Source organism: Haemorhous mexicanus, chromosome 10, assembly GCF_027477595.1.
Source record: "Haemorhous mexicanus isolate bHaeMex1 chromosome 10, bHaeMex1.pri, whole genome shotgun sequence".
NCBI lineage: Eukaryota > Metazoa > Chordata > Aves > Passeriformes > Fringillidae > Haemorhous > Haemorhous mexicanus.
The window spans coordinates 6,789,140-6,814,604 of NC_082350.1; the positions used below are offsets into that span (position 1 = coordinate 6,789,140).

General features: G+C 51.0%; 1 protein-coding gene across 1 annotated transcript in view; it reads right to left on the reverse strand.

The window, feature by feature from the left end:
- The window catches only part of EPHB1 (EPH receptor B1), an 80,020-nt gene that overhangs the window by 43,365 nt on the left and 11,190 nt on the right, over nt 1-25,465 (reverse strand). Inside the window, exons 2-3 of the mRNA XM_059855119.1 lie at nt 11,114-11,178; nt 6,542-7,223 (exon numbers count right to left, since the gene is read on the reverse strand). Of these exons, the coding sequence (XP_059711102.1) occupies nt 6,542-7,223; nt 11,114-11,178 (747 nt within the window). The remainder of the gene's footprint in view (nt 1-6,541; nt 7,224-11,113; nt 11,179-25,465) is intronic.

The window sequence follows — 25,465 nt, forward strand, 5'->3', positions numbered from 1 at the left end:
CACGCCAAAATTCCTACAAAAATTAATTTTCCCAGGGTCTACAGCTACTACAGGAAGTTTCCTAACTGGATCATTAACAGAACAAGGGTTTGGAAGCAGTTTTATGCCTCCATTTGCCAACAGTCACAAGGAAAGACCCTTAGGTGAATGGGAAAATCAAAGGAGGATTTTTCTTCCAGTTTTAAGGCTGGAATCAATGTTATTAACACTCAGAAGTTCTCATGGTAGGGAAGAAAAATACATAAATGGCCCGTGGAACAATTTAAGGAGGAAAAAATTGATAAGCAGGAAAACAAAGCCAGAGATGGAAGCAAATCCCTAATCCCTCTGAGGTGACTGCTGTGATGGTCCAGCTTGGGAATCCCAACCCTGCCATCCTCACTTGGCCCCCACTCACACCCTGCCTGGGGTATTTTCTGTGTTTCTCCCTTTTTTCTCCTTCAGATGGGTCTGGATCACAGGGATGATTTGGGGACAGGGACAGGGAGTGGTGACAGTGGTGGCCAAGCCTCCTCGCCGACAGCAGCCAGGCCTCATGGACCCTCCCCATCCCTGTGCTGGGGGAAGGAAAAGGGCCTGAATCCATCAGAGGCACATTTGGGCTTATAATGTCTAATTAAGAGTTTCATTAAAACCCATCACACTCATTAGAAAAAAAAGTTAACAAGGTTTTCTGGACATTTTCCTTGCAAATTATTACGGAGGTTAATGGATGCCTTCACTAAGGCATAATTTAGGAAAAAAAATCACACTTTTTTTCTTTTTCTCTCTCCCTTTTTTTTTTTCCCCTTTGTGATTCCAGTGTTTCTCCTCCACAGTGTGGCCGTGGTAAAACTGGGCTGCCTGTTCCACCCAGTGGTGGAAGCCGGGAGATCGCTTCCAGGCAAAGGCAAAGCCCCTCCAACAAAGGGGAGCATCCCTCCCTCCCTCCCTCCCACCCCAGCAGGACTGGGCAGGAGCTGGCAGAGCTGCCACTTCCCAGCACAGCCCGAGCAGGGAGAGCAGCTTGGGCTGATGCAGGATGGGAGAGGGGCAGGAAACTTGATATTGTGCCAAAAAACAAAAACAAAAGGGGAAGGAAAAAAAAAAAGAAAAAAAAAAAAAAGAAAGGAGAGAATGGCCCATTTTGAGCAGTCAGAGGTTTGTAGATCAGCTAAGCCTGAAATAAAACACCCCCTGGACATCTTTGCTGCCCTTCTAAAAGCAGCTTTTGGGATGGTTAGTGGGGTAGTGTGTCACAGGTGCCCAAGCCCCAGGGAGCAGAGGCACAGCAGCGCACGGGCAGGAGGAGATCCACAGCCCCAGCGTGCTGACTGTGCCCAGCCTTGGGATGCTGGGCAGGAGGAGAGCTTGAAATTCCAATTCCAACCCTCAGGGAAACATTTTCCCTAGAAAAACACTTAAATCATCCTGAGCATCACTCATTTCTACCCAGCTGCCAGGCAGAGACCCCAGTGTGCATCAGCTGTTTGTCCACAGGTTTGGAAAGGTTTGGGAACAAACTGGTTGACCTAAGCCTGGTCCCCAGTAGAGAGCTTCAGGAAGTGCTGTTGTTTCTTAACCCCAAATATTTCTTTTTTGTCCCCAGCCCTTGTTCTACCTGGCCCACTCTGGGATGCTGCTGGCCCCATCCCGTGCCTGGCCAAACCAAATCCAAGGATAAGTGGAAGGAGAGAATGGCAGGGGAAGCACTTTATTTTTACCTCTTTGTTTTTCCCCTCCAGTTTTAGAGGATAAAATCTCAAAAAAAGAGATCACTTGTAAGCCAGGTAAGCTGGAATGAGATGAAGTGGTGGGGAGGAGAGAGGTCAGCACAGAGGCTGGAAAGAAGATGATTTCCAACCATGGGCAAATGCATGGACCAGCAGACTGGAGAAGAAATAAAAAATTAAGCCATCCTTAAAAGCAAAAAAATCCTTTTCTACAGCCCCTGCCAATGCCTGGTGTGCTCCCCTGCTCCAAGCATCCAGGCAGCTGGACATGGAGCTGCAGCACACTGGGATGGGACAGGTACAGCTAAAGGCACGGGGAGCAGGGTCCTGTGTCCCCATGACCTCCCTTGCTGCCATCCACCCGTGGGACAAAACCAACATCACCTTCATCACCAAAGAAAACCTCTCCTGGGCACCCCAAAATGGTGCAGGGGCACCAGGCTGGACCATGGAGCAGGAAAAAGGCAGGCAAGGGCACAGCCAAAGCCCAAAAATTCCCAGTTCTCAAGACAACAATTGCATTGGGAAAATTTGACAATTCCCTTGCTTTAAGCGATAGTAAATTCTTCTGCTACTAATTGCAGAATGTTTGCAGTTATTTAAAAATCACTTTATAAATCACATTGTTTCCAATCTTCTGTGATAGAAAAGGAGAGGGAATCAATAATTATCACCAGGGCTGCTCGGCAGGAGGGGAGGATAACAGGGGAACCAGCGTGGAGCTGCTCACTCCTCAACATTCAAGGTCGGACCTGCCCCTCCCACTGCTCCTTTTCCTGATCCAGTCCTCCACACAAAAGGCAGAAGGGAAGGACAAACAGGGAAAGGAGACAGAGCACTCAAAGGGATGAAGGAGATGAGGATAAACCCACAGAGAGCTTTGGCAAAGGCTGGGCAGAGCCCAGCAGGTGAGGTCAGCAGGTGAAGGATGGGGGACCTGGCCGGAGATAGGATAGGGGAGAGGCTGCTGTGTGGAAAGCCAGGGATGCCTGGAAGCGTTGCAGGCACTACAGCCCAGCTTTGCTCTTGGTTTGTGGGGTTTGTTTTGATTTTTTCCCCCGGCCAGGTCAGATTTCCAGCTGCTGCAGCAGACAGGCAGCAGCGGCAGATTGGAGGCTCCCGAACCCGCCAGCGCAGGAATTTGCCAGGAGGGGAAAACTGAAAGTGAGACAAGGCCGGGAAGCAGCAGGACTGCTCTCTCACCCCTTCTTCCTGAGTTTATAAATACAACATAGAAATTCAGCACAAAGGTAGTTCAGTCCCAGACTTTTTCCTTCTCCGTGCGCCCGAGTTAGTGCCTGGCACTGGGAAGGTCGGAGAGAAAGTCAGCGTGATTCCAGCAGACAGAAACAGTGCCCAGTCCTCAAACTCAAAAGGGATGAAAGGCAAGAGACATGACAGCCAACATTCTAGTGAGGGGTTCCTTTGCCATCATCAGGTTTCAAACATCAGGAGACAAAGGGTTTAACAATCTTCCTTGGGGAGAAAAAGCAAAATCCACCCAGCCTGCTCATCCAAGGTTTCCCCCGCCTCCCAGTGATCCCTGCTGCCACCTTCCCTCCCACCTCCTCCCCAGCATCATGATGCATTGCCCCTTGACCACACAAGGAAGCCATAAAGCAGGGCTGAGGGACAGGGCAGAGCAAGACAAATGGATTTAATATCAGCCCGAGGAGAGCGTGGGCTCTCTCGCACACCAAATGAATTATTCATTTGGGATTCAGGCAGAGCCTGCATCTCACACTGACCCACCGCCCCCACGGGCACAGGGTGTCCAACAGGATGGGCTGGGCAGTGCTCTGGGTTTTGGCACACAGCTGAGAGCTGTGCCAGGGAGTCTGTGCCAAACCAGCCTGGGATGGGAACAAATAACGGGGCTGATCCACAAAGACAATTCCCCTCTCTCCCACGCCCACCCCAGCACAGTGGAGGTAGCAGCCCCCCATCCCTCTGACCCCAAAACACGAGGATCATCTCCTCAGGGCTCTGAGTACCCCCAACGAAGATGACGTTGTGCCTGTGCCTCCCTCAAGCCCTAAGTGCCACTAAAAGCCGGGATTAATGAATCCCTGAGTGGCCCAAGCTCCACTGTCAGCACGAACCCGCTCCGGGCTAATGGCCCCATGATAGGCACAGCCTCCTTCCCAGGGGAGGGAGGATGAGACAAGCTGGGGGAGCCAAACAATCCAACCCTATCTTTTCCCCCACCACGCAGGAATTAAGCCTATTTCTGCAGTCTTCAAATACTGAGGGATTTTCTTTTTTTGTTGTTCTTTTTTTTCCTTGGTGACAATTCCCACAGGCTTGCTAAGTGTCTCATCTCAGGCTGATGAAGGCTTGGAGCAGATGTCAGGAGTATGTGCTTCCCAGGAGCCAGGGTGCAATCCTGGCAGCTTCCCTGCCAGGCACACCAGGCAGAGGAATACAACCCCTTCTGAGAAAACAAAGTCAAACAGAAAACCAAGGAATTTTTATTTCTGAACTTTGCCATGTAACACCTCCTGCCCACCAACCTTCATGAAGGGCAGCAGTGGGCTTGGGTCTTCCCTTGCCAGCTCCAAGGCCCATGGGGATACAGGGAGGAGCTTAATGGCCAATGAACTACCATGGAGCCAGAGTCTAACCCAAGGTCAGATTTCTATTCAAACACAGTTAATTTTCCAAAATTCAAGATGTTAACTCTGGATCAAGCTTTTAGGAGGGGTTTTAGTGAACTTCCAGGGGATGAGGAATATATAGGACTTGGATTCCTCAGCAGCATTGAGCAGGGCTTTCAGACACACAGGTCTCATTCAATCCCAGCCTCTTCTCTGTCCTCCTAACATGGGAACTGGAAAATTCTTGGAGCTCTCCTCCACAGACAGCATCTTACCAGCACCCATGGAATCATCAAACAGCACATTCCTGTCATCACAGACGTGCTTGGTGCCATTTAACACCTGCTTGCCCTCCACCCACAGCGTACTCTGGTGCCTTTCAGGATCCTACATGCTGCCAGTCAATCTATAAAGGATATTCCTACTCCTTGGAGCTGCCAGGATCCCTTAATCTTCCCCTCAAGCAGTCTGAACACACTCCCCATGCAAAGGCAGAATGCTCACCAGGAGCTCAGCAGTTTCTCCTTGGGGATCAGTGCTGAGGAGTGGGAGCACAGCTGGAGACAGGAACCAGGGCACAGAAAACCCAACAAATCCCCAATTTCCTGGGGTCTGCTTGGTATAGCTTTGATGGCCTGAATACTTCACAGCCCTGCTGGAGTTTGCACAAGAAATGGAAATAAGAAAAGCCATGGAGATGGGTCTAACACCCACTCTCAGCAGGTTTGTTCCCATGCTCCTCATTCTGGTGTTGTCAACCCTCTGCCCTTCCCCAGGCACTGAGAAGGTGCATCACAGTCCTCCCAGGGGTCAGGAGCACTCAAGACCCCACCTTCCTCCAGCTGGCAGATGGGTCAACACCACCAAAACCCACGGTTCTACATTGTCACTGTTTTCCTCCATTTCTGGCAAAGTGACATTACTTCCCAATTCCAGTGTTTAGCTAAAATTAGTATTTGTTTTCCCATGATGAGAAATGTCATTTTGCCACACAACCATGTGTGCTTTCTGTGTGTTGGTTCAATAGCAGAGGAACGTCTCGCCAGAAACGCTCCGTTTGCAGAGAGCCCTCCCTCTGACTGAGCACTTCAGCTCCTCCCGGGAATCTACTGGTGGGAACAAAACCACCCTAAAGCTCACCCACAAAACTCATAGGAATCCCCCAGCCATGCTGTTTGAGAAAGGATTCTGGGGGTTTCCTGGTTGTCAGAGCCCTGGCACAGGAAGGTGTCACCGCCCCCACCTTGGCCAGGTGCGAATGAGGCTTTGCGTGGTGAAAACCTACACAAGTTCCCAGGTTTAGAGCAAACCATCAAACAAGCTTCTCCACAGAGCGAATCCCAGCTTTGCTATTTCCACATACCCAGAGTTACAGGTGGAGAAGAAACACCTTGAGGGGCTCCCCAAGGAGCATCACAGCCAAGCCTGGTGGTACACACATTCGCCCACCTGCATCAAAAGAGATCCAAGTTGGACCTCTTCCCATCACAACCTGCCAAACCAGCCCTTAAGCACTTCAACCTTCTTCTTCCCAACCTTTCCTTGTCAGGATGGTGTTAACCTTCCAGAAGCTATTTGGATAAAACACGGTGAGCAAAAAGCCCCATCCTCTCTCCTTTCCTTCCCAGCAGTATGCAAAACCAACACCTGAATTAGGGAGAGAAGAAGGAAAGAGGGGCCTACAGAAAAAAAAATCCAACACTCCAATGGAATTTGGGAAATACCACCACCACCACAAAGGCAAAAGGAGACAAAAAGCAGTGAGCACTGTTTCCATATTTATAGCCTCACACTGCAGGACTCCAGCAGGCAGCAGCACAAGTGGCTGGGGAACCCAAAAAGCAACACAATTGCAATTAACACAGAGAATCAGAGCAGCCCCATTGCAGCCAGGACTGATGGCAGCTGCCTGGCTCTGCCAGGGAAATAACGAGGCAGACGAGGACAGAGCCTGTCCGGCGAGTGCAGCACTTTGAAGGCACCACACCACAGAGGTGACTTCCAGTAGGGTGGCAGCGGTGCCAGCACTGCCACACTGCTCACCAGGTCTGGCCACTGACCAGAGCACGCCAAGAAACCACAGGCTGACCACTGCTCCCAAATTCCTGCCCGCTCCCTGGAGCAAAACCACCTCAGGGGAAGTACTGCCTACCGCATAAAACGGTTTGTTTGGGGACAAAGTTTTTGCCCTAAAACAAACGCAAAGGGCTTGCTGCCCAAAGCCAACCTTACCTTTGCAAGCCACGTTGTTCTCAGGCTCGTAGCCAGCCTTGCAGGTGCAGCGGCCGATGGGCACCATCCACTCGCCGTCGCCGTTGCAGTACAGCTTGATGGGCACGTCCACCTCCTCGGCGTTGGGGATGCAGGTGCCGCGCGCCGTCACCAGAGACGTGCTCTCCGCACCCGTCATCGTCTCCGGGAAGATGGCGAAGTTCTGCACCACGCTGGGGCACTTCTTGAAGAAGACCCTGACAGACAGCAGAGACATGCAAGCCCCGTAGTCCTGGAAAGCCAGGTAAAAGCCATTGCGGGTCAGGGGCCCGAAACTTCTCACTTCCGTGTTCACCTTCATCAGCCGGCCCCCAAAGTCCACCTGGGAGAAGCTCTCGTCAGCAGCGATGGTGTCCACTTTGAGGTAGGGTGCCTCCGTCCAGAAGGCAGACTTCTTGGTGGCAATGACAGAGTCTGTCTCGTAGTAGTAGAGGTTGAAGGTCTCCTTGCAGGAGCCGGGGACGTTGGGGAGGCTGCTGCAGTCGCGCACAGTGAAGCGCATCTCGGTGTAGATGCGGTGAGCCCCGCGCCGGTTGATGAAGGTGGTGAGGAGCCAGTTGTTCTGGTTGGGCTCGAAGACGTTGCACACCTGGTACGTACGGATGGTGTTGAGGTTCTCGTCGTAGCCGCTGACTTCTTCCCACTGCAGAAAGGAGCGGGGAGAGGTGGTGAGAAGGAGGAAGAGGGACCGGCGATGGCCGCTCGCCCTGCACAGGGCAGGGCTGGGAGGACAATCCCAAAGCTCCAGAGGAGATCAGGAATGTGGTTATGGGCACACAATGTGATGCACATGCAGAAACACCAACCGGGCCAGGACAAGAAGAAATCCCCACCCTCTTACCCCTCCATGCCTCTCCCCATTGCTCCCAATTGATGTTAAAATGTCTTTTCCGTGGGCAACTGCCTTATCTGCCCTGAGAGGATGTAAAACTGGGAAGAAAGATGGCCCAGGCATCTGGAGGCAGGAGGGAAGGCAGCACATGAGGCTACAGCTTCATTAAAGGCCGAGCCAGCACGTGGGCTGCAGAGTGAGCCTGACCCCAAGCTCCCGGCACAACGGGATCATTTCCCCCGGCAAAGAAAACCAACTAAATAAAACATTACTGCTGTGGAGAGAGGGAATATAGATTTGCAATTCGATTTATAGAAGGGCATTAATATAATCCAGGCTACAATTTCAATTAAGGGACAGCGGCAAACTGTGAACAGTCTATGATGGCATTAGAGTCCTACAGACAGATTTATAACCTCATAATCCATTCATTTTAACTAATCCATGTTTACAGTCTCCTCATAACAGCATTATTCATATGGCAATCTTTAAGCAGCTCCCTCAGTATCAGGGATAATTTCCAGGAGCAATGCTGCAGCAGCGTTCACGCCTGTGTTCACACAGGGCACAACGGGTGATGCCACCCTGCCCTGTCACACTGAGTCCTGACAAGCTGATGCACCACAACCAACCCTGAAATCTCACAGATTTTTCCCTTCTTCCCTTTTCCACTGAACAACCACATTTCTCATCCCCATGCTTCCCTCCTGTGAGCCACAGCCTTGATGTAACAAAACACAGGTTTTTGTTTTGTTTTCAAAGCAGGGTCCTCCTCACGCTGCCAACAAGTGCAGCAGAACATTCACTCCCAGGCCCACCTACTCAGCTCTGCTACACTTAAGCCAAGATCAGAACTCAAGGTTGTGCATTGTTGTTAATCCATGGTTACCAAACCAGCAATAAAGCCTCCCTCATCCAGCCCAGTGTTCTTCCTTCTCATCCTATGCCAGGAAAATACTGCGAAACCCCCTCCCTCCCCTGTGCACAAGGCATGGGGATTCAGTGCCCCTTCATTACCAGACACCTTTTCAGAGCAGGAGCTGTACAAGGGGGGTTGCCATTGTTTGCTGTTCCCACCTGGGCTTTGCATCACAGCCCTGCATCCAATTAAGGCCAGAAAACGAGCTCTCCTCCAGCATTAGCACCAGCCCCATGGCTCCACTGTCCTCACTGCAGGAATCCTCCTATTCATCCTCAAAACTCTCAGAGCCTCAAAACTCAGAGCCTAAACCTGCCAACAAAGGTTTCCTGCATTTAGGAATAACACGAAATGCCCTTGGAAAACCCTCAGTAGAGTCCAGGGCCAGATCCTGGCACTGCCTTGGCATCCCTTGGGTTGAGCACTCCAGGTACCAGGTACTGTGAGCAGCAGGTCCCTGTGGCTGGGAGGACCCACAGTGCCAGCAGCTGCTGCCACCAATGCTTTAACAGCAACAAATGCATCATTTTGATGAGATACTACTAAATAACTCACAAGGAGCTGGGGATTAATTCAATGTTGTTCTCTGTCTCCGCTAAGATTTAAAGCAAGTCCATCAGGAAGAGCACAAGGAGAGCCCACATCCTGCCACAGCCCATCCTGGGAGACCACAGCCCCTGCAGCCTGGCTGGCATCAGACCCCAGTATGAACATCCACAGCCCCCACCCCGAGCCTGGGCCAGGCCTGTGAGCTGGGGTAAACAGCCCCTCTGGGAGCTCAGCATGCCATGGGGAGATGCCACCACCCAAAGGGACCCAAAAGGGACCCAAAATCCTGCACAGAGCCCATGCCAATGGAAACCCAGGGTCAGGAGAGGTAGCTTATCAAATCCCTGTTCCTCCAGCCCCAAGAGATGAGAGCAGCTTCAGAGAAGGAGCTGACACCCAGCAGCTGCCAGGAGCCTCTCATCCTGTCAGGAATAGTGTGACCAGCAGGACCAGGGCAGTGACCACCCCCTGTGCTGGGCACTGCTGGGGCACTTCCAATCCTGTGGCCAGTTCTGGGTCCCTCATGACAAGAAGGACATGGAGGGGCTGGAGGGTGTCCAGGGAAGGGAACAGAGCTGGGGAAGGGTCTGGGGCACCAGGAGTGGCTGAGGGAGCTGGAAAGGGGCTCAGCCTGGAGAAAAGGAGGCTCAGGGGGGACCTTGTGGCTCTGCACAACTCCTGACAGGAGGGGACAGCCAGAGGGTCGGGCTCTGCTCCCAGGGACCAAGAGACAGAACAAGAGAAAATGGCCTCAAGCTGTGCCAGGGGAGGTTTAGATTCGATATTAGGGAAAATTCCTTCCCAGAAAAGGGTTGTCCAGCTCTGTCACAGCTGCCCAGAGCAGTGGTGGAGTCCCCATTTCTAGAGGGATGTAAAAGCTGCCCACACAGCTTTTGTGGCACTTGGGAACATGGGTGGTGGCCTTGGTTAATGGCCTTGCCATTAACCCAGTGCTGGGTTAATGCTTGGACTTGATGGTGTGAGAGGGTTTTTCCAACTTAAAGGATTCTGTGATTCTACGATTTTTGATAAAAGACTTGGCATTTTAAATACTTTGTGGAAGATGTAATACACACTACTCCTGTAAAGCAGAAACCTCCCCAGGAACTCTCAGAGAAGCGAGAATTGGGTGGCTGCAGGGAAGCACAGAGGGATGGAGGCATGCACACAGTGGGATGCAGGGATGGGGCTGGGGAGGGGTTTTAAAGAGCTGCTCTGCAGAGGGTGAGACCACCCTGCCTTACAACACAAGCTCCCCGCCTGCCTTGCACAGGCTTTCAGTGACAGCAGCTGCAGGCAGCTATTTATATCCTGTCTCCATCACCTGCACGTGCCCCTCCTGCATTTTTCCAGCAATTTATCTGGGCCCAGAATTTTTCCAAAGCAATTCAGCAGCAAAATACCCCAATTCAAGGGGCTCTGACAAGTCTGGAGTGGATTTCATGCCTCTGCAGGTGTGGCCCAGCTTTGGTGATGGTGTCCAAAATTTCTTTTGCAGACTTGGCCAAGCCAGTGACACCCAATCAAAGACGCAGCCTGGCATCCTCTCCCCTCTGGTGCCACATCCTGGAGTCCCCAGGGATGGGCCCTGCTGCTGCTCCCAGCCTGCCTGTCCCACCGTGGTGCCCATCCATCAGCTCACATCCCCTCCCACCCGCAGCTCCATCTCTCACTTTTCCTGCCAGGAGAATGTGAGTCAGGTTATTTTATGCTTCCATTCCTCAAAGGCTCGTATTATATAAAAAAGATGTTTTAAGTGCCTCAGGGTGTTTGGTTCCTCATTACTTCATAAAAGTGACATTAATAGCCAAGGAAGAGCACTGCCGAGTGCAATTATGGATGATGTTCCAGGTATGAAAGCTGTTTGGAGCCTGCTAATGTTTCCTAATTATAAGCCTTTTGGCACAGGGAGAGGGAAGGCACGAGCAGGGGGATGGAGAGCAGTGATAGGGCTGAACCCTTCACGAGGAAGGAGGACAGGAAGGGAAAGAGAAAGCATGGAGATGGAGACAAGCTCCATCTTCACCAAGCCGCAGGACTGGCTCGGGGAAGGATGCTCAGCCTGGCTCAGCCATGCCCTGGCACTCCACACCAGCCCTATGGGGCACTGCTGTTCCCACTGTGACTCCTCTGGCTTCCCACCAGCATTTCACCCCTATAAATAGTGGGGTTAAAAGCATGGACCTCCCCTAGATCCCATAAGGCTCAGCTGGACAAGTGGAACTGAACTTACCCCTGAAGGTGGGTTGGCAGTCCAGCCCAGCTCGGCCGTTGCCGTCCGCGTATCCATCAAAGTTTCTGAGGAAACAGAAGAAAAGGAAAGTAAACTAGTTATTCCCTAAGTTTTCCATTATTTTATAGCACAGAGATGTGGGAAAACACTCAGTTGCTTTCCCAGAGCATGCACCTGACCCTTGGAGAGCTCAGGAATCAACAGGTGCCCTAATGGACTCAAGGCAGTTTTGCTCTGGAGCAAACGGTGCAGGACAAGACTCTTTGCAAGGAGTCATGGCCTGAACCCAGCTCACACTGCCAGCTCTGACCCTTCCCTGCCCAGGAAAGGAAAATACTATCACCAACACAAAAAAAAACACCCTAAAAATCAAAAGATGCTGTATTTCACAGAGTCGCATCATTCCCTGCTTTTAGAGGTAAAACAAAAAACCAAAACAACAAAACACAACAAGAATAATAGCAAGAGCAACACCATAAAGAAACAGATGGGGAAAACCCTCCAGGTTTTATTTATTTGTTTGCAGCAAGCAGACATGCAGATTAATTGCCTCAATTCCTGCATCCCGACCAAACAGGAGGAGATGTGCCGCTGGCAACTGGCAGAGCTGAGCATCCCCAATCCCTCCCCTTTCCTGCTTGGTCCCAGGTACTCACAGCAGTGCCAGGAAAAGAGGTGCAACCAGAGAAATAAAGGTCAGGAAATAAAAATCAGCCCAGGAATCTGTGCTGCCGCCGGGCTGCTGCTTTTTAATCTCTCCAGGGCTGCTGCAGCAATCACAAGCGGGAAACAAGGCTCCAATTAATCTTCCAACCCCTCCCTTCGCCGGCCGCTCCAGGATGCGAGGCTGGAGAAGCGTGACCAGGAACTCCCCACCCTGACACGAGTGATAAACGCTCCCAAAACCCCTCCCAGGGGTGAGCGTGGCCCCGGGGCAGGGAGAGCAAAGCAATCCCCAGGCATGGAGTGAAAAGGGGCTGGGAGCTGGCAAAGCTTCTGCCCCCCAAACAGGTCCCAGGATGCTGCAGTGGCATTGCCAGGGCTGCTCAAAGCCCACAGCCCCTCTGCTTTGCACGGAGCCAGGCTGCTCCTGCTCACTGTGCCCTCAGAGAGGAGAGGTTTCACTCCTGCTCCACTTGGGAAACAGAAAAGCGTGGTGACCTTCACGCTGTCACACGTCACTTCATAGTTTGGTCATTTTCCATTTGGCAGAAGGCAGCTAAAATGAAGTATCCCAGCTGCAATTCCTCTCCAGCCTTGAATTATGGAATCCAGGAATGATTTGGGTTGGAAAGAACCTTAAAGCTCATCCAGTTCCACCCCCTGCCATGGGCAGGGACACCTTCTACTAGCCCAGGTTTCTCCAATCCCCATCCTACCTGGGCTTGGATAATTCCAGGGATCCAGGAGCAGCCACAGCTGCTCCAGGAAGCTATGCCAGGGCCTCATCATCCTCACAGAGAATGATTTCTTCTCAACATCCCATCTAACCCTGCCCTCTGGCAGTGGGAAGCTATTCCCCCTTGTCCTGTAACTCCATCCCTTGTCAAAATGGGGGCAGGGGCTTGTGCTCCAGACCTCCAGCAAGTTTCTACTCTCACCACCCTTCACCTTCCCAACACCTCCACATCTTCCTTCCCTTCCAAAGAGCCCAGCCCCTAATTAAACAGCCATTAATCCTTGAAACAGCCCTTCCAATGAGCAGGAAGATGTGCACAGGCATAAATGGATGTGGAGGCAGAAGCCACAGGCCATGCAAACGTCCCCCAGTGCCCCTTGCCAGTGGGCTGCATGGCAAGGGATGATCTGAGAGCCACTAAACACTTGGTGTTCTCCCCCAAAGCAAACAGGGTGTCCTTGTGCTGCACAGGGGAAACTGAGGCAGCGCAGAACAGGGAGACACGGGGACCATGGCCAGGCTGGGACCCAAGCTGGCTCATCAACCCTCTGTGATAAAGAAGGACAGGCTCCCTTACAGGAAGGGCACTTCTTCCAAAGGCTTATTCAGAAAGGCTTTTCACTCCATCATCTCCCTTCCTGCCCCACACACTCAGAGCTTCCTTCCCCAGCTCTGACAGAGGAATGCACTTTTGATAAAGCACAGCTGCCCTGTGGGACGGCAGCACGCGAGGACCGGCTCTGCTCCGAGATGATCCTCACCAGGACCCCTCCCAAAGCCTCACCCCTTCCCTCCTCCTCCTGAGGTCCTCCCCAAAGGCTCCACATTCTGGAAGGAAAGCAGGAAGGCACAGCAGCAATGCTGAGGAAGACCTCAAAATAATTAAGTAAATAGAGAAATTAATTAACAATAAATGAATAAATGGAAAGAAACCGCAGGGAAGCTTTCACTTTGGACATTTCTGGAGTTCCTGGGTGATTCTGTGGCCTGTGACCAGGGAGGTCACATTCTAGAAGCTTCCACCACAAATGCAGAGCTTGTGATACAAAATGTGGAATATGTAAAATTTTCTTAAGAAAGGCTGCTTATTAATGTTTGATCTTCATAAGTTTCAATCCTAATCAACAAGAAAGGAGATTTAATCTGTGGAACAGCAGCTCACAAGCTCCAGGTGATGTCCAGGTGTTGGAAAGAAATTCCTTTAAAGGTAGAATTGCCTTGCTAAGGTCTGGGGCTCTGCATGTGTCAGTGATCTCAGTCCTAGGGAAGGTTGACAATGCTTGGAAAGGATGTGTGTGATGTGCCACTGAGAGTGGGCACTCAGAATGCAGAATTTAGAGGCCGCAAGGACATTTGGCAGGACCCCAAAATAGGGAAGAAACTGATAAAGCCAACCCAGCAACTGTGCTGAAATCAGCCCCAGCTGGGTAAAAGGTAATTCTGGCAGGGGCAGGTCATGACCAAGGACTCACTGACCACTGACCCAAGAAACCACCGACCCAAAAGAGAAAGACTGGACTAATTAGCATGAGAAACAAGATAGTCATTAACCAACAGAAGAAAGAATATTAATTAATAAGAGAATATTGCAGCCAATAAATGCTAATTCTTTTGATTGCTAAAATGTATAAATAGTAAAAAGCTTTGATAGTTGGAGTGCTTGAACACCACCAAGCACCCAGGCTTGGGCAACTCTGAAATAAATAATCAATGTCTCTCTCAAGTGTATAATTATTGGCTTGCTGCATACTGGATTCCTTTTTTGTGAACAACATTTGCACTTCCATGGCTCTATGTTTCCAAAGCAATTTGCAAAGCAAAGAAAAAAAGAGGGCTGAGAGCCTGACCCCCTATAGACCATCCCCTGCACAGATCCTGTGCCATCTCCTGCCATAGACAAGATCCATAAACTGGTAAAATGGTTAACATGGGAGTTTTTTGTTAAATACAATAAGATGGTTAAATCCCCCCTTGGAGTTCAAATTCCTGCTGAGTTCACCCAACCCTGTGACTGCAAAGGCACTGGCATCAGAAGGACATGGCTCAGCAACTTCCTATTGACCTCTCCTATTTCCTCTTGGAGGAAATCTTGGCTTTTACTTAATTTTCTGGGATGAAAAAGTGACACTGTGACCTTGGTGGGGCACTTATGGCCAGGCTGCTCGGGGCTATGGCTGGTGAGCTCCCTCCTTCAACAGGAGAGGGTTCACAGATCCCAAATCCTCATAAAGAAATGGGGAACAAGACAGAGATCCCAGCACCCACATCTGCAAAATATCCCTACAGGCTGAGGGACAGAGGATCAACCCCCCACCCATCCATCACTTGGGACTGGGCAAGGAGGACAGGCAGGGAACGCTGCTAATGAGGGGATTAGTGCAGATCAGTGCCTGAGCAGCCCTAATGAGTGGAGAAGCCACATGGACACCTTGCACCTCCCATGCCACCTGCCTCACCCTTCTGTGAGGACCAGTCCTCGTTAATTGGCACGGGGTATTAATTAAACCCCCAGGGGAAGATCCTTTCCCTGCACCTCTGACATCCAGCACAGCATCCCTGTGAACCGTGCCACCTGGATCCAGCAGTCCCACCATGCCAGCTCTGTGCCCAAGACACTGCCACCCCTTTCCCTGCCCCAGGATCGCTCCTCCAGAATTTCCCTTCACACCTGCCCACCTGCACGTGGGCACAGCAGGTACCTGGGGGAGCTCTGATATCAGGAGGGAGCTCAGTAAGTTCACTGGGAGAAGTCTCTGGGCTCAGAAGCTCCGCTGGCCAGGCTGTGACAGCCCAACTCCTCATTAGGGAGAGAGGAGCTCTGCTACCGAGAGCTGAGCTCTCTTGGAGTGAAGAATCTTCAGCTGTATACAGTAGATTTTCTTTAATGGACACATTACTTTAAACTAAGCCTTCACCATCTGTTCCAGTCCCTAATTATCAATACAAAAACAAACGTCTACTCACAATTACACTCGTAACAAGTAAAGATGCCAGCAATTAGAATGCACCAGCTTCCCTGTACCGAGCAGCACATCCATCTGGGATGGCACTCTGTGATCCAGGCAGGCAGGGCTCGCTGCTGTCCCAGGCTCCCCACACCCTCCTGGGCAAACCTGGGCAGAGATGATGCCTGCGGCAGGATAAGCTGCGCCTCAGAGGAGTGAAGGATGGGCTGGCATCCTTCCAACAGCAAGGAAAAAATAAGTTATTTGGGCGAGAATAGCCTTCATCTCACACCAGCTGATGCCGTCTTGCCAACCACTCTTCCCCGCAGGATTGAAGCCTCTTCCAGAAAAACCTTTCTGAACTGTCCAAAATGAAGCAGAACTTATTTCCCAAAACTCCCAGCCCGAAACCCATATTTCAGAGCTCCCAAGGGCAGGTTCTTGCCAATCATGCCAGAAGAAGGTGTCACTTTTCCCTAGCACGATCTGGCTGCAGGCAGAGACACATAAAGGGCGAGGGCCGACCCAAACTAACCCAACCTGATCGCGTTTTGACGCTGTTATCTGGACAGAAAGAGATACAACAACAAATTTTCTGCTCAGGGAGGCCACAAAGACACTTCTGCAAGTGCATCACTCCTCAATAATTGCCTCGGGTCCCTCTCCCGAAGCAAGGAGCAGCAGCTCTCTCCCTCCTGCACGAAGATAACGGCAGGAACCAGCCTAAGGCACTCGAAAGCAAATGCTTGGGCATATGTAGAGAGACACAGGCTTGTCTAAGACAACCAAGAGGAAAAAGATAGAAATTAAGCAAAATAAGGAGAGAGGAGGCTTGATAACAACAGATGGGGAGAGGGAGATTTGGAAAGTATGCCAGCTGCTGGAAATAAGCCCCCCATGATAGGTGGGGAGCAGGGAGGTGGGTGCTGATAGCTGAGCCTTTGGAGGGAGGGGAGATGGGAGGGCAGGGCACACATGGCTCAGATCTGGGGGGCAAAGGATGCTCCACAGGTGGGATCCTCAGAGACTCATCCTGAAGTGCCTCAGTAAGTGTCAATGGGATCAGCACAAAATCCAGCCCCAGAGCACATCCCTGGGCACCCCCAGCCCCACAGCGTGGTTTTCTGAAGGGGAACAATAGCAAGACTTCTTTTCCATAAGGAAAGCACTATATTTTCCCCTCTATTTCACACTCATAAATGCCAAGCTTGCTTCCTACCTCTTCCTACCCTTCCGAGTGCTTCAGCAAAATCAGCCCAAGGCGAACGCACAGCTTGGGAAGCTTCTGTCCAAGTTTGGTGACATTACCAGGGAAAGGGAATGACAGGGAAACAGCGCCAAGACGCTTTACTCTCAAGCCTGGTGCTAAAGAACATTAACTGCTATGGTATCACAGGCTCTGCCTTCCCAGGGCTGCTGTGACTTCAAGCCATGTCCACGTGCAGGTGGCACCATGGCTTCCATCATCATCACCACTCCATACATTCGTGGTGTGCATCACACCTCTCAATGCCAATGGAAGGAAAGTCCCACAGGTGCCAGCAGAATAATCAGAATTTAATTCTCACTGTCCCCATAGGTTAATTTATCCTCCACTCCACTCTGGTGAGATCTCACCCACAGCACTGTGTCCAGCTCTGGAAGGACATGGGGCAGTTGGAAGGAATCCAGAGGAGGCCAAGAAGATACCTGGAGGGATGGAGCAGCTCGTCTATGAGTTAAGGCTGAGAGAATTGGGATTGTTCAGCCTGGAGAAGAGAAGGTTCTCATACATTGGTGCTTCAGTAAACAAAGGGGCTCCAGGAGAGCCGAAGAGGAACTTTGGAAAAGTGCATGGAGTTACAAGACAAGAAGGAATGGCTTCAAACTGACAGAGAATACATTTATGTTGGATATTGGGAAGAAATTCTTCCCGGTGAGGGAGATGAGGCCCTGGCACATGTTGCCAAGAGCAGCTGTGGCTGTCCCTGGATCCCTGGAAGTGTCCAAGGGCAGCTGGATGGGCCTTGGAGTAACCTGGTCTAGCGGAAGGTGTCCCTGCCCATGACAGGGGGTGGAACAATAGGAGCTTTAAGGTCCTTCCAACCCAAACCATTCTGGGATTCTATGATTCCATGAAAGCATTCAAGCACACACCAGGAAGCTGCCTGAGTAATTCCAGATTCCTCTCTATGACCATACTTCTAACCACAAGTCCAGGGTTGCCTGTGCAAGTTTTTAATATATCCTGAAATTTAGACTAAGCTGGGAAAAAGCAGGAGCACAAAATCCATACAGCTCTGTCACAGGGATCAAGGCAGTGAGCTGCTGGAGGCACATCCCACCCAAAACGTCTCTTCTGTTGGGGGACTCCCCATTTGGTTCCTGCTTGGAACTGTGAGAGGAGCGCTGCCGTGCCGGAGCTAGCACAGTTCCTGCACAGCAGGAATGATGTGGCATCTCCCAGACGGTTTAATTACAGCACTGGAGTGGCAGCAAAGGTAGGAGCGGGATCAGCCTCTCCCCTCCAACAAGAGCTGCTGCTCTTCACAGCTTCCTGAGAGCGCTGACTTCCCCAAGCCTCTTCCAGCATCTCTGCGCTTTCAATCAAAAATATTACAGCAACAACTAATTACGTCCCATCATTCCCAGGGCTCTCTGCCTTTAATGGTGCATTTTGCTGCTACAGAACGACAGTGGAACGGCTCTGGAAGTGCATAACGAGCTCTCCCCATCAATCTCCCGCGGGTTCGTTATGAAGGATTACCCACCGAGTAACAAACCCAGCCACGGAGGGGGAGGATGTGCTAAACAACAACAAGTCAACAGAAAATATTGCCTTTCTCTATTTTAAGGGTCTGTGCAAACCTCTCAGGAGAGAGGAACAGCTGAGCCTGCTCTGCAAAGACATCCCAGCCATTGCCAGCATGAGGAGATGTGTGGTGGCCAAAAAGCCCCTCACTTCCAGCTGGAAAGGGAAGGAATTTCTATATATCAGGCGAGAACGAGTGTGCTGTGTCAATTTGTGATGGGATGCATTAAGCTGTGGCTGCACAGCACAGTCCCGGCCTCCTCCGGGATCCCCCGTCAATGCCATGGATTTCAGCGAGCAATGAAGATGCATCGCAGCAGGGCAGGCGATAACTTAATGAAGCTCAGATTTGGGGGTGTTTGCTCAGCAACTACAGAACAACTTTATCAATAAAGCGCTGCCTGCTGCGCCGCGGGATGAAGCGCTCTAATTGCAAGTGGCAAACACTCCCCACATCAGGATACGCTAAATTGAAATATGCTGGTTGATGTGCCTGGAAGCACCCAATCAAATACCTGCTCCCATTTTTGCAAGCGCCCATGCATTCATACACACGGACAGGACAGCAAGAGGAAAAACCCAAACCAAAACCCCAGCCAAAAAAAGTTCAGGGGGTGATGCAAAGTCAGGACCATATGGACCAAATCCCGTTTACAACTCTCACTCCACCTCCATCCCCAGCATCCCCCCTTGGTTTCCAGGCTCCAAAGGGACTTGACCCAGCGTGGGTACGTGATGTTGGACAAGCTCAGACGAAGCCATACAATCCATTTATCATAATCCTACCGAGGAGAGAGACAGTAAATCAAAGAGACAACCCGCCTGCAAATAAATTACTGAGGGGAGGGAGAGGGGGAGAGGGATAGAGAGGAAGAGAGAGAGAACTGCAGAGGGAGAGATAAGGGAAAGGGAAGGAAATGACAGAGAATTACCAAAAAATGCATACATCACAGGAAAAAAACAAACAAAGGCGACCAAATCAAATGGAAAGATAAGAGAAAAAAGATAGGGCTTTCAATACCTTTTGTTTTCTAAATTGCAAACCTATTTTAGAAAATTTGGAAACAAGTTTTCAACTATCAGGAACTCATTTGCTCCTGTCATGACAGAATCAGTTGCTGATATCATACTTTTTATAATTGCACACAGGCCCTGGATACCCAAAATCCACACACACCATATGCCGGGGTCACTGTCCATACACCATCATTTACAGTTTGGCAACTCAAAGTCAAACAGCAACCAGGGCTGAGAAAGCACTTTAATGAACACCCTGCACCATCCCCAAGACAGACCCAGCCATGCCAAGGGCCCATTCAGGGCAGGCAGATGATGCAGTTGTCTTTCAGGAGAACATTTTCCAGAACAACGTCACTATGCATCTAAATCCCCATCCCTGCTTTCTCGAGGCTGGGCTGCCAGCAAACCTCTCAGAACGCCACAGCCTGCCCCAGAAATCACCATATGTCAGGCTTGGCATGTAACTCACTTCATCCTCCACAAGATGTGGAAGAGGAACTCAGCCAACCAGGGATGGGCAGAGACTCTCCCAGAAACCTTAACCTCCAGAAATCTTTGTGAGACTACCTCAGAAAAGGTCCAGCTAAGTGATGGAGGTCTGGTTTGAAGAAAAGATCACTTAGGTTGGGCAGAGCACTCATCTGCTCTTCAGCATCCATCAGGTCAGCCCTCAGGAGCACAGGGCAAAGCAGATGAAGGCTGAAGGTCAGATGCCTGAGGACACTCTGTCCCTTGTCCATGTAGTCAGGTGGTTCCAGCACAGGTTGGGCACAGCAGCCTCACATCACTGGACTCTCTGGGTGTAGACCAGCTGGCTTGGACTACCATTTCACTAGCTGAGAGGACGAGGATCCCAAACCCCAACCCATCATGTATCCTGGGGGAGCGCCGAGTCTTGAGAATAATCCAAACATTGTTGGGTAATAATACCAACAACTTCCTGTTTTCCACTATTTTTCCATAGCTCACATCTTGGTCAACATCCAAGCACCCACATGGGCTGCATGTGGTGTGCTCCAGCCGGGTTCAAAGAAAGCAGGTGAGGTCACCCATAAGAACATTCTGCCAGGAGCTCCCCTCTTGGGAAAAGGGAACTTCATCACACTATCAGAAAGCAAGGAACTCCAAAAAGAGATAAAAAATAATAAATACAAGCAGCATGTGAGATTTTGCAGACAAGGGCCATTTGAAGCCTAATGAGTTCTGTGGAAGTGGGCTCCTTATCAGCTGGGATTCCCCTGGAAATTAGAGCCTCTAAATACAGAATTAGTCATCTGAGAAGACAGAGCTGCCATAAACATCAATAGCATCTGCAATTACACGTGCTAGGATGAATTACAAGGATACACAGTCTTCATGCCTGGATCCACGGCACCCATGGGATTGCAGGGGATCTCCCAAGCAGCGGGCTCACATGTGTCTTACAGGGGCACGTGCTTGACTCCAAAGCCAACTTCCAATGCTGGAGTACAGTGGGTGCACTGAGCTTTGGTGAATTCATGTGCCAGACCTGTCCCCGCCTTTCCCCACAGCTCTCCTTCCCCGCTGGATTTATTTTGCCTTACTCCAGGGTAGCACCGCCTGTGAGGCAAACTCTAAGAATCAAAACATTTATCCTGCGTTTCCCTACACGCCTTTATCACATCTTTAGAGATTCAGGATGAGTCACTGTCTTGGACCATGTTCTCCAGAAAAGCTTCACGTTCGCTACAAAACCAGGCGTCTCACGGAGCCCTAAATCTGAAATGCCAGCCCTGCTGTCAGAGAGCCCTCGCACCCAGAGCTGCACCTGGCACCGTCCAGCTCCTATTTACTAGATCTTATTTGAAAATGTCACAGGGATTCTGCGTGAGCCACAAACATGACAGACTGCTCAGAGCAAGCACTGCCAGGGGACTCAAGCTTAGCCTGGGCACGACTGTTCCCAGCGCAGCCAAGGGCTTGGTGCTCCCCCAGTCACCAACACTTTTCACCCCAGCACAGCCCAGCTGCAGCCACATTGATCCTCTATTTTTTAATGCAGCTTCTGACACCTACTAAAGCCTTCTGGGGGGCCAGCCAAAAATTTCACGACTAAGTAAGAACTAAAAAACAGCATTTCTGGTCCACCCACGCGCAGGGGATCTCAGGGGGAGAAGAGGGAAAGCAGCAGGGCGAGAGTGGAATCGCACCGGGATGCTCCGGCTGCGCTGGGGATGACGAGCGATCCGCAGCTGCGGGAGCAGAGCCGTCAAGGGGAGGAGGTGCAAATATTGAACCTCAAATGGAGCAAGCTGCAAAAGCGCCGGCGCCCGCGCCGCCCCCCAGCCCGGCGCCGGCCGTGCCGAGCATCGTCTCTCCGGCTTCTGCACCATATGGAGTCAGCTCCGAGTGCAAACGAGGCAAAGAGCAATAAATCTGTGCCGCCACAGCAGCACACGCCTGCCGGCAGCGCAGGGAAGCCTCTGTCAGGACACGGATGGGATGGGGGAAGGCTCTGCCTGCATCCCTGAGAATGTCTTGGTGGAGAAGCCCATCACCCACTGAATCCCCCCCACCATCAGAAAGGGACGTGGCAAAGCCAACCAGTCCATTGGAAAGTGCAGAGCATCCCATCAGCAGACCCTGCTGGGTTCTTTGCTCTGGCTCCACATACAAATGCCCTGGAAACTCGTCCTGGGCTCTCCCAGCTTTGCCTTTTTTTTTTTTTTTTTTTCTTCTCCACTTCTAGTTTTAGACAAAACAAGCAGCAGCCAGGATCTGTAACCATCCTGCAACCTATCCAAAAAGCTTTCCTATCAGTCTGAGCCGCCTTTAGGTATGTACACACACAGCTGGTCTGGTGAGTGTTTGCCGAGATTTCCAAACACCCATTCACACAAGGTGCCAGCTCCAGCAGGCCAGTGGGGCTGGGTTAAATCCTTGCCCAAATTCACCAACAACTATGAGCAACTCTAATCACCTTGGAAGACGCTCTTCATCCACAGGGGTTCAGGACCCTTTGCTGTAAGCTCATGGTGCATCATCCAAATGGTGCCAGAAGCAGCAGGCAAAAAACTGCTTGCCCCCCAGCTCATGCCAGCACAGAGACAGCACCAGGGATCCCCCCATGCCAGAAGCCTCTTCTGTGAGAAGGGAAGAAACACAAGCACTACTCTAAGTCAAGCTTAAATCACAAGATTTTGCTCAGCGCCATTCTTAGGCCGAGCTTATCCTGCAAGCTGCAGTGCCCAGCCGAGCTGCTGCACAGCCACAGCTCCCACGGGCCCTGGGGGTGAGGAAGGGGAGGAGGAAGAGGAGGATGCTGGCAGGAGGTGTCACTTGGCAGGCAGCCTGCCTGGCACACCCCTGCCTCCAGCCCCAGCGCCTGCGCAAGCTGGGAAAAGGCTCCAGCACGAGGACGGCCATCTGTGTGCCGGGAGCCACGCCAAAGCGGGTTCAGGGATTATTTCTGCCCCTCCTCCTCAGGACGGTCTCCCTCCCAAATGCTGACTTTACACATGGGTGACACCTCACCAAAAAACTTCAGCACAATTGTAGGAGGCAACCAAAGAGAAGTCCCCCAGTCAGCCAGCCCAGTCACTGACCAAAGCCCAGGAAGTGCCTGCGACCTGCTGCAGGTGAGGGATGGTCCCGGCACAACCAGAACAGCTCCATTTCATGCAACACCAGCTCTGCTCATTTTTAAAGCATTGCTGGTTGATGATAAAGTTCCCCTGAAGCTCATCTCCATACCCACCTCTTCTCCTGATGACGGTGACCCATCCTCCCTGATTGTGGTTTCCTTGCTGAAATAAATCACTTTAAGTGCACATTGTGCTCAGGGTCTCATTACTGTTCATCATCTTCTGCGCAACAGAGCTGTCACATCCTCGCAAACTCTGTCACCTGGGCGACACAGGAGCCATTTGGGAGGGCAGGCAGGTGGGAAAAGAGCACCCAGGGCTTGACAGGGTACCAGCTTTCCATTCCCCTCATCTGCAGCATTTGAATAGTGGGCTCACACCCCTCATGGCACAAAAGCTCAGGAGAACAAAAGCAAGAAGGAGCAACATGTGTTCAAGATGGGATCAGTGCACCAAGGCCCCAAATGGATGGTAGCAGGAGTGGCACACATACCTTGATGGCTAAGAGGGCCTTCCTTCAGCGAGATATGTCCCTGCTAGAAAACCTCCTCCAAAAGAAGTGGAAGAAACTCTCTTCCCCAGTTTGGAGAGAAACATCTAAAGAAGGGAAGGAGGAGGAGCTAGGCACAGGGGCAGCAAGATGGTCACCAATCCTTCTCCAGGTGGATTCTTGGTGGCACCACGCTCATCTGGGATGAGCTGCCTCATCACAAATGGGTGCCTCCAACTCCACAACGTTGCTCCAGATCAATCCAGAACAGAAGATTGGCTCATTCTGCATACAGTAAATTAAAAGTTCTTTGCCAAAATCCCACAAGAACCCACCAGGCAACAGCAACACAAAGGCACCGTTTGCCTGTCACATCACTTTTGAAAGGCAAACACCCAGAAGGAGAGAAAGGGAGTGATTAAGGCTGCTGCTAATCTTGCAGTGTCCACAAAGATGGGTCTGCTGGGTTTTTATCAAGGACAGAGTGTAAGTACCACCAGACCCTGACAGCCAGTGGTCCTGGGAGGGCAGGGAAGGCCAACTCACACAGCCAGGAAGGAGCTGCTCACCCATAGCCATGTGGCCAACTCCTGCATCCCTGTGCATCAGCATAGCTCTCGGGGGAAGAGGCTGTTTCCCAGCCTGATGTTTGGGAGGCTGCAAAGGTTTGGATTTCCTACCAAGTACTCAACACCCACAAAAATCCTGGAGCACAGCTGTGGAAAAGACACGCTGCTCTCACACCTTCCTCAAGTTCAACATTTGTACTTGTCTAAAACTCTTCATCTCACTCATCCCATCACACCTTCAGAGGAAAACACCTCTCACTGCTCTGGTGACCAGGGCAGGAGAAGATCCCCAGATACATAAGTAGGAGAAAAACCCCACAGATGCAGCAGGAGAAGACCCTCAGACACGTCATCCATCACTGCCAGGAAGGATTCCCCAGGTGGTCCCTGGGGCTCTGCTCAGCTCTCCCAGCACCCCACCCCAGCATTCCAGGCATCCTGCTGCAGCCTGAGACCCCCGTGCCCCCTCCTCGCCCAGGGCACTCACACACATGTTCGCACACGCCGGCACGGAGCGGGAGGGGAAGCCGGGCTGCAGGAATAACACAGGCACACAAACAAAAGAGCACAAGCCATTAATCTGGGTGAACCAGAGGAAATGAAATCATTATGTCTGCAGCTACAACATCCCGAGGAACAAATTTCCTGCCTGGATAATAAATGGATTCTTTTGTTTCACATTGGCCCCAACCACGTGACTCTCTTGGCCTATTCCTCATCCAAAACATCTTGCTGTATAAATACCCAGACGGGTTTGAATTTCAGCTGCTAAAAATATGTTTTAATTATAATAATATATAATAATAATAATAACAACAACAACAAAAAAAAAATCTGGATCTACAGACTCCCCTCGCCTCCTAAACAACCTCTGAAGACTTTCCAGCAGGCAGGCAAGCAAACAAAAAGTCCCAAATTGCCAAAAAAAGCTGAACAGTACAAATGCAGCCTTTAAAAAATGACTGAGGCACCTGAAAGCAGCTCCAGGTTAATGCTTGCAATAAATAATCCCTGCCAGAAAGAAAAATGACGGGTGCATGAAGATTTGAAGCACGATGGCCCAGAAGTATCTCCTAAGCACCTCCCGGCAGCAGGATGGGACCAAAGCCACAAGGCATATCAATGACAGCTCCAACTTCGGGGCTGTGCAGCTTTTCTTCTGAGCCAGGTTTTCTTCTGGTGGCTCACTAGGGCTTGGGATTTATCCATTGCATGGATGGGGGGAATGCAAGATCTGGCCTCCTCTGGCTTGGCAAGGTGCTCCTCAGCTGCAGGAGTCTCCAGGGATGCAGACCTTGAAGAGAGCTGTGTGAATGACCGGTTTCAACTGTTCCTTTAATCTGCAACTCCATCACATCACTCACTTAAAATCACGTTTGCATCTAATTGCATATTTTGCTTCTGCTTTCAGCTTCTTTTTGCTCGCCTTCCCAGCTTCACCAACACATTGCAAGCACTGCAACAAGTTTCAAAACAAGAAGTGGTTTTGAAGCCAAACATCAAAGCGCCTTGGTGCGCAAAGTCTAAATTGTT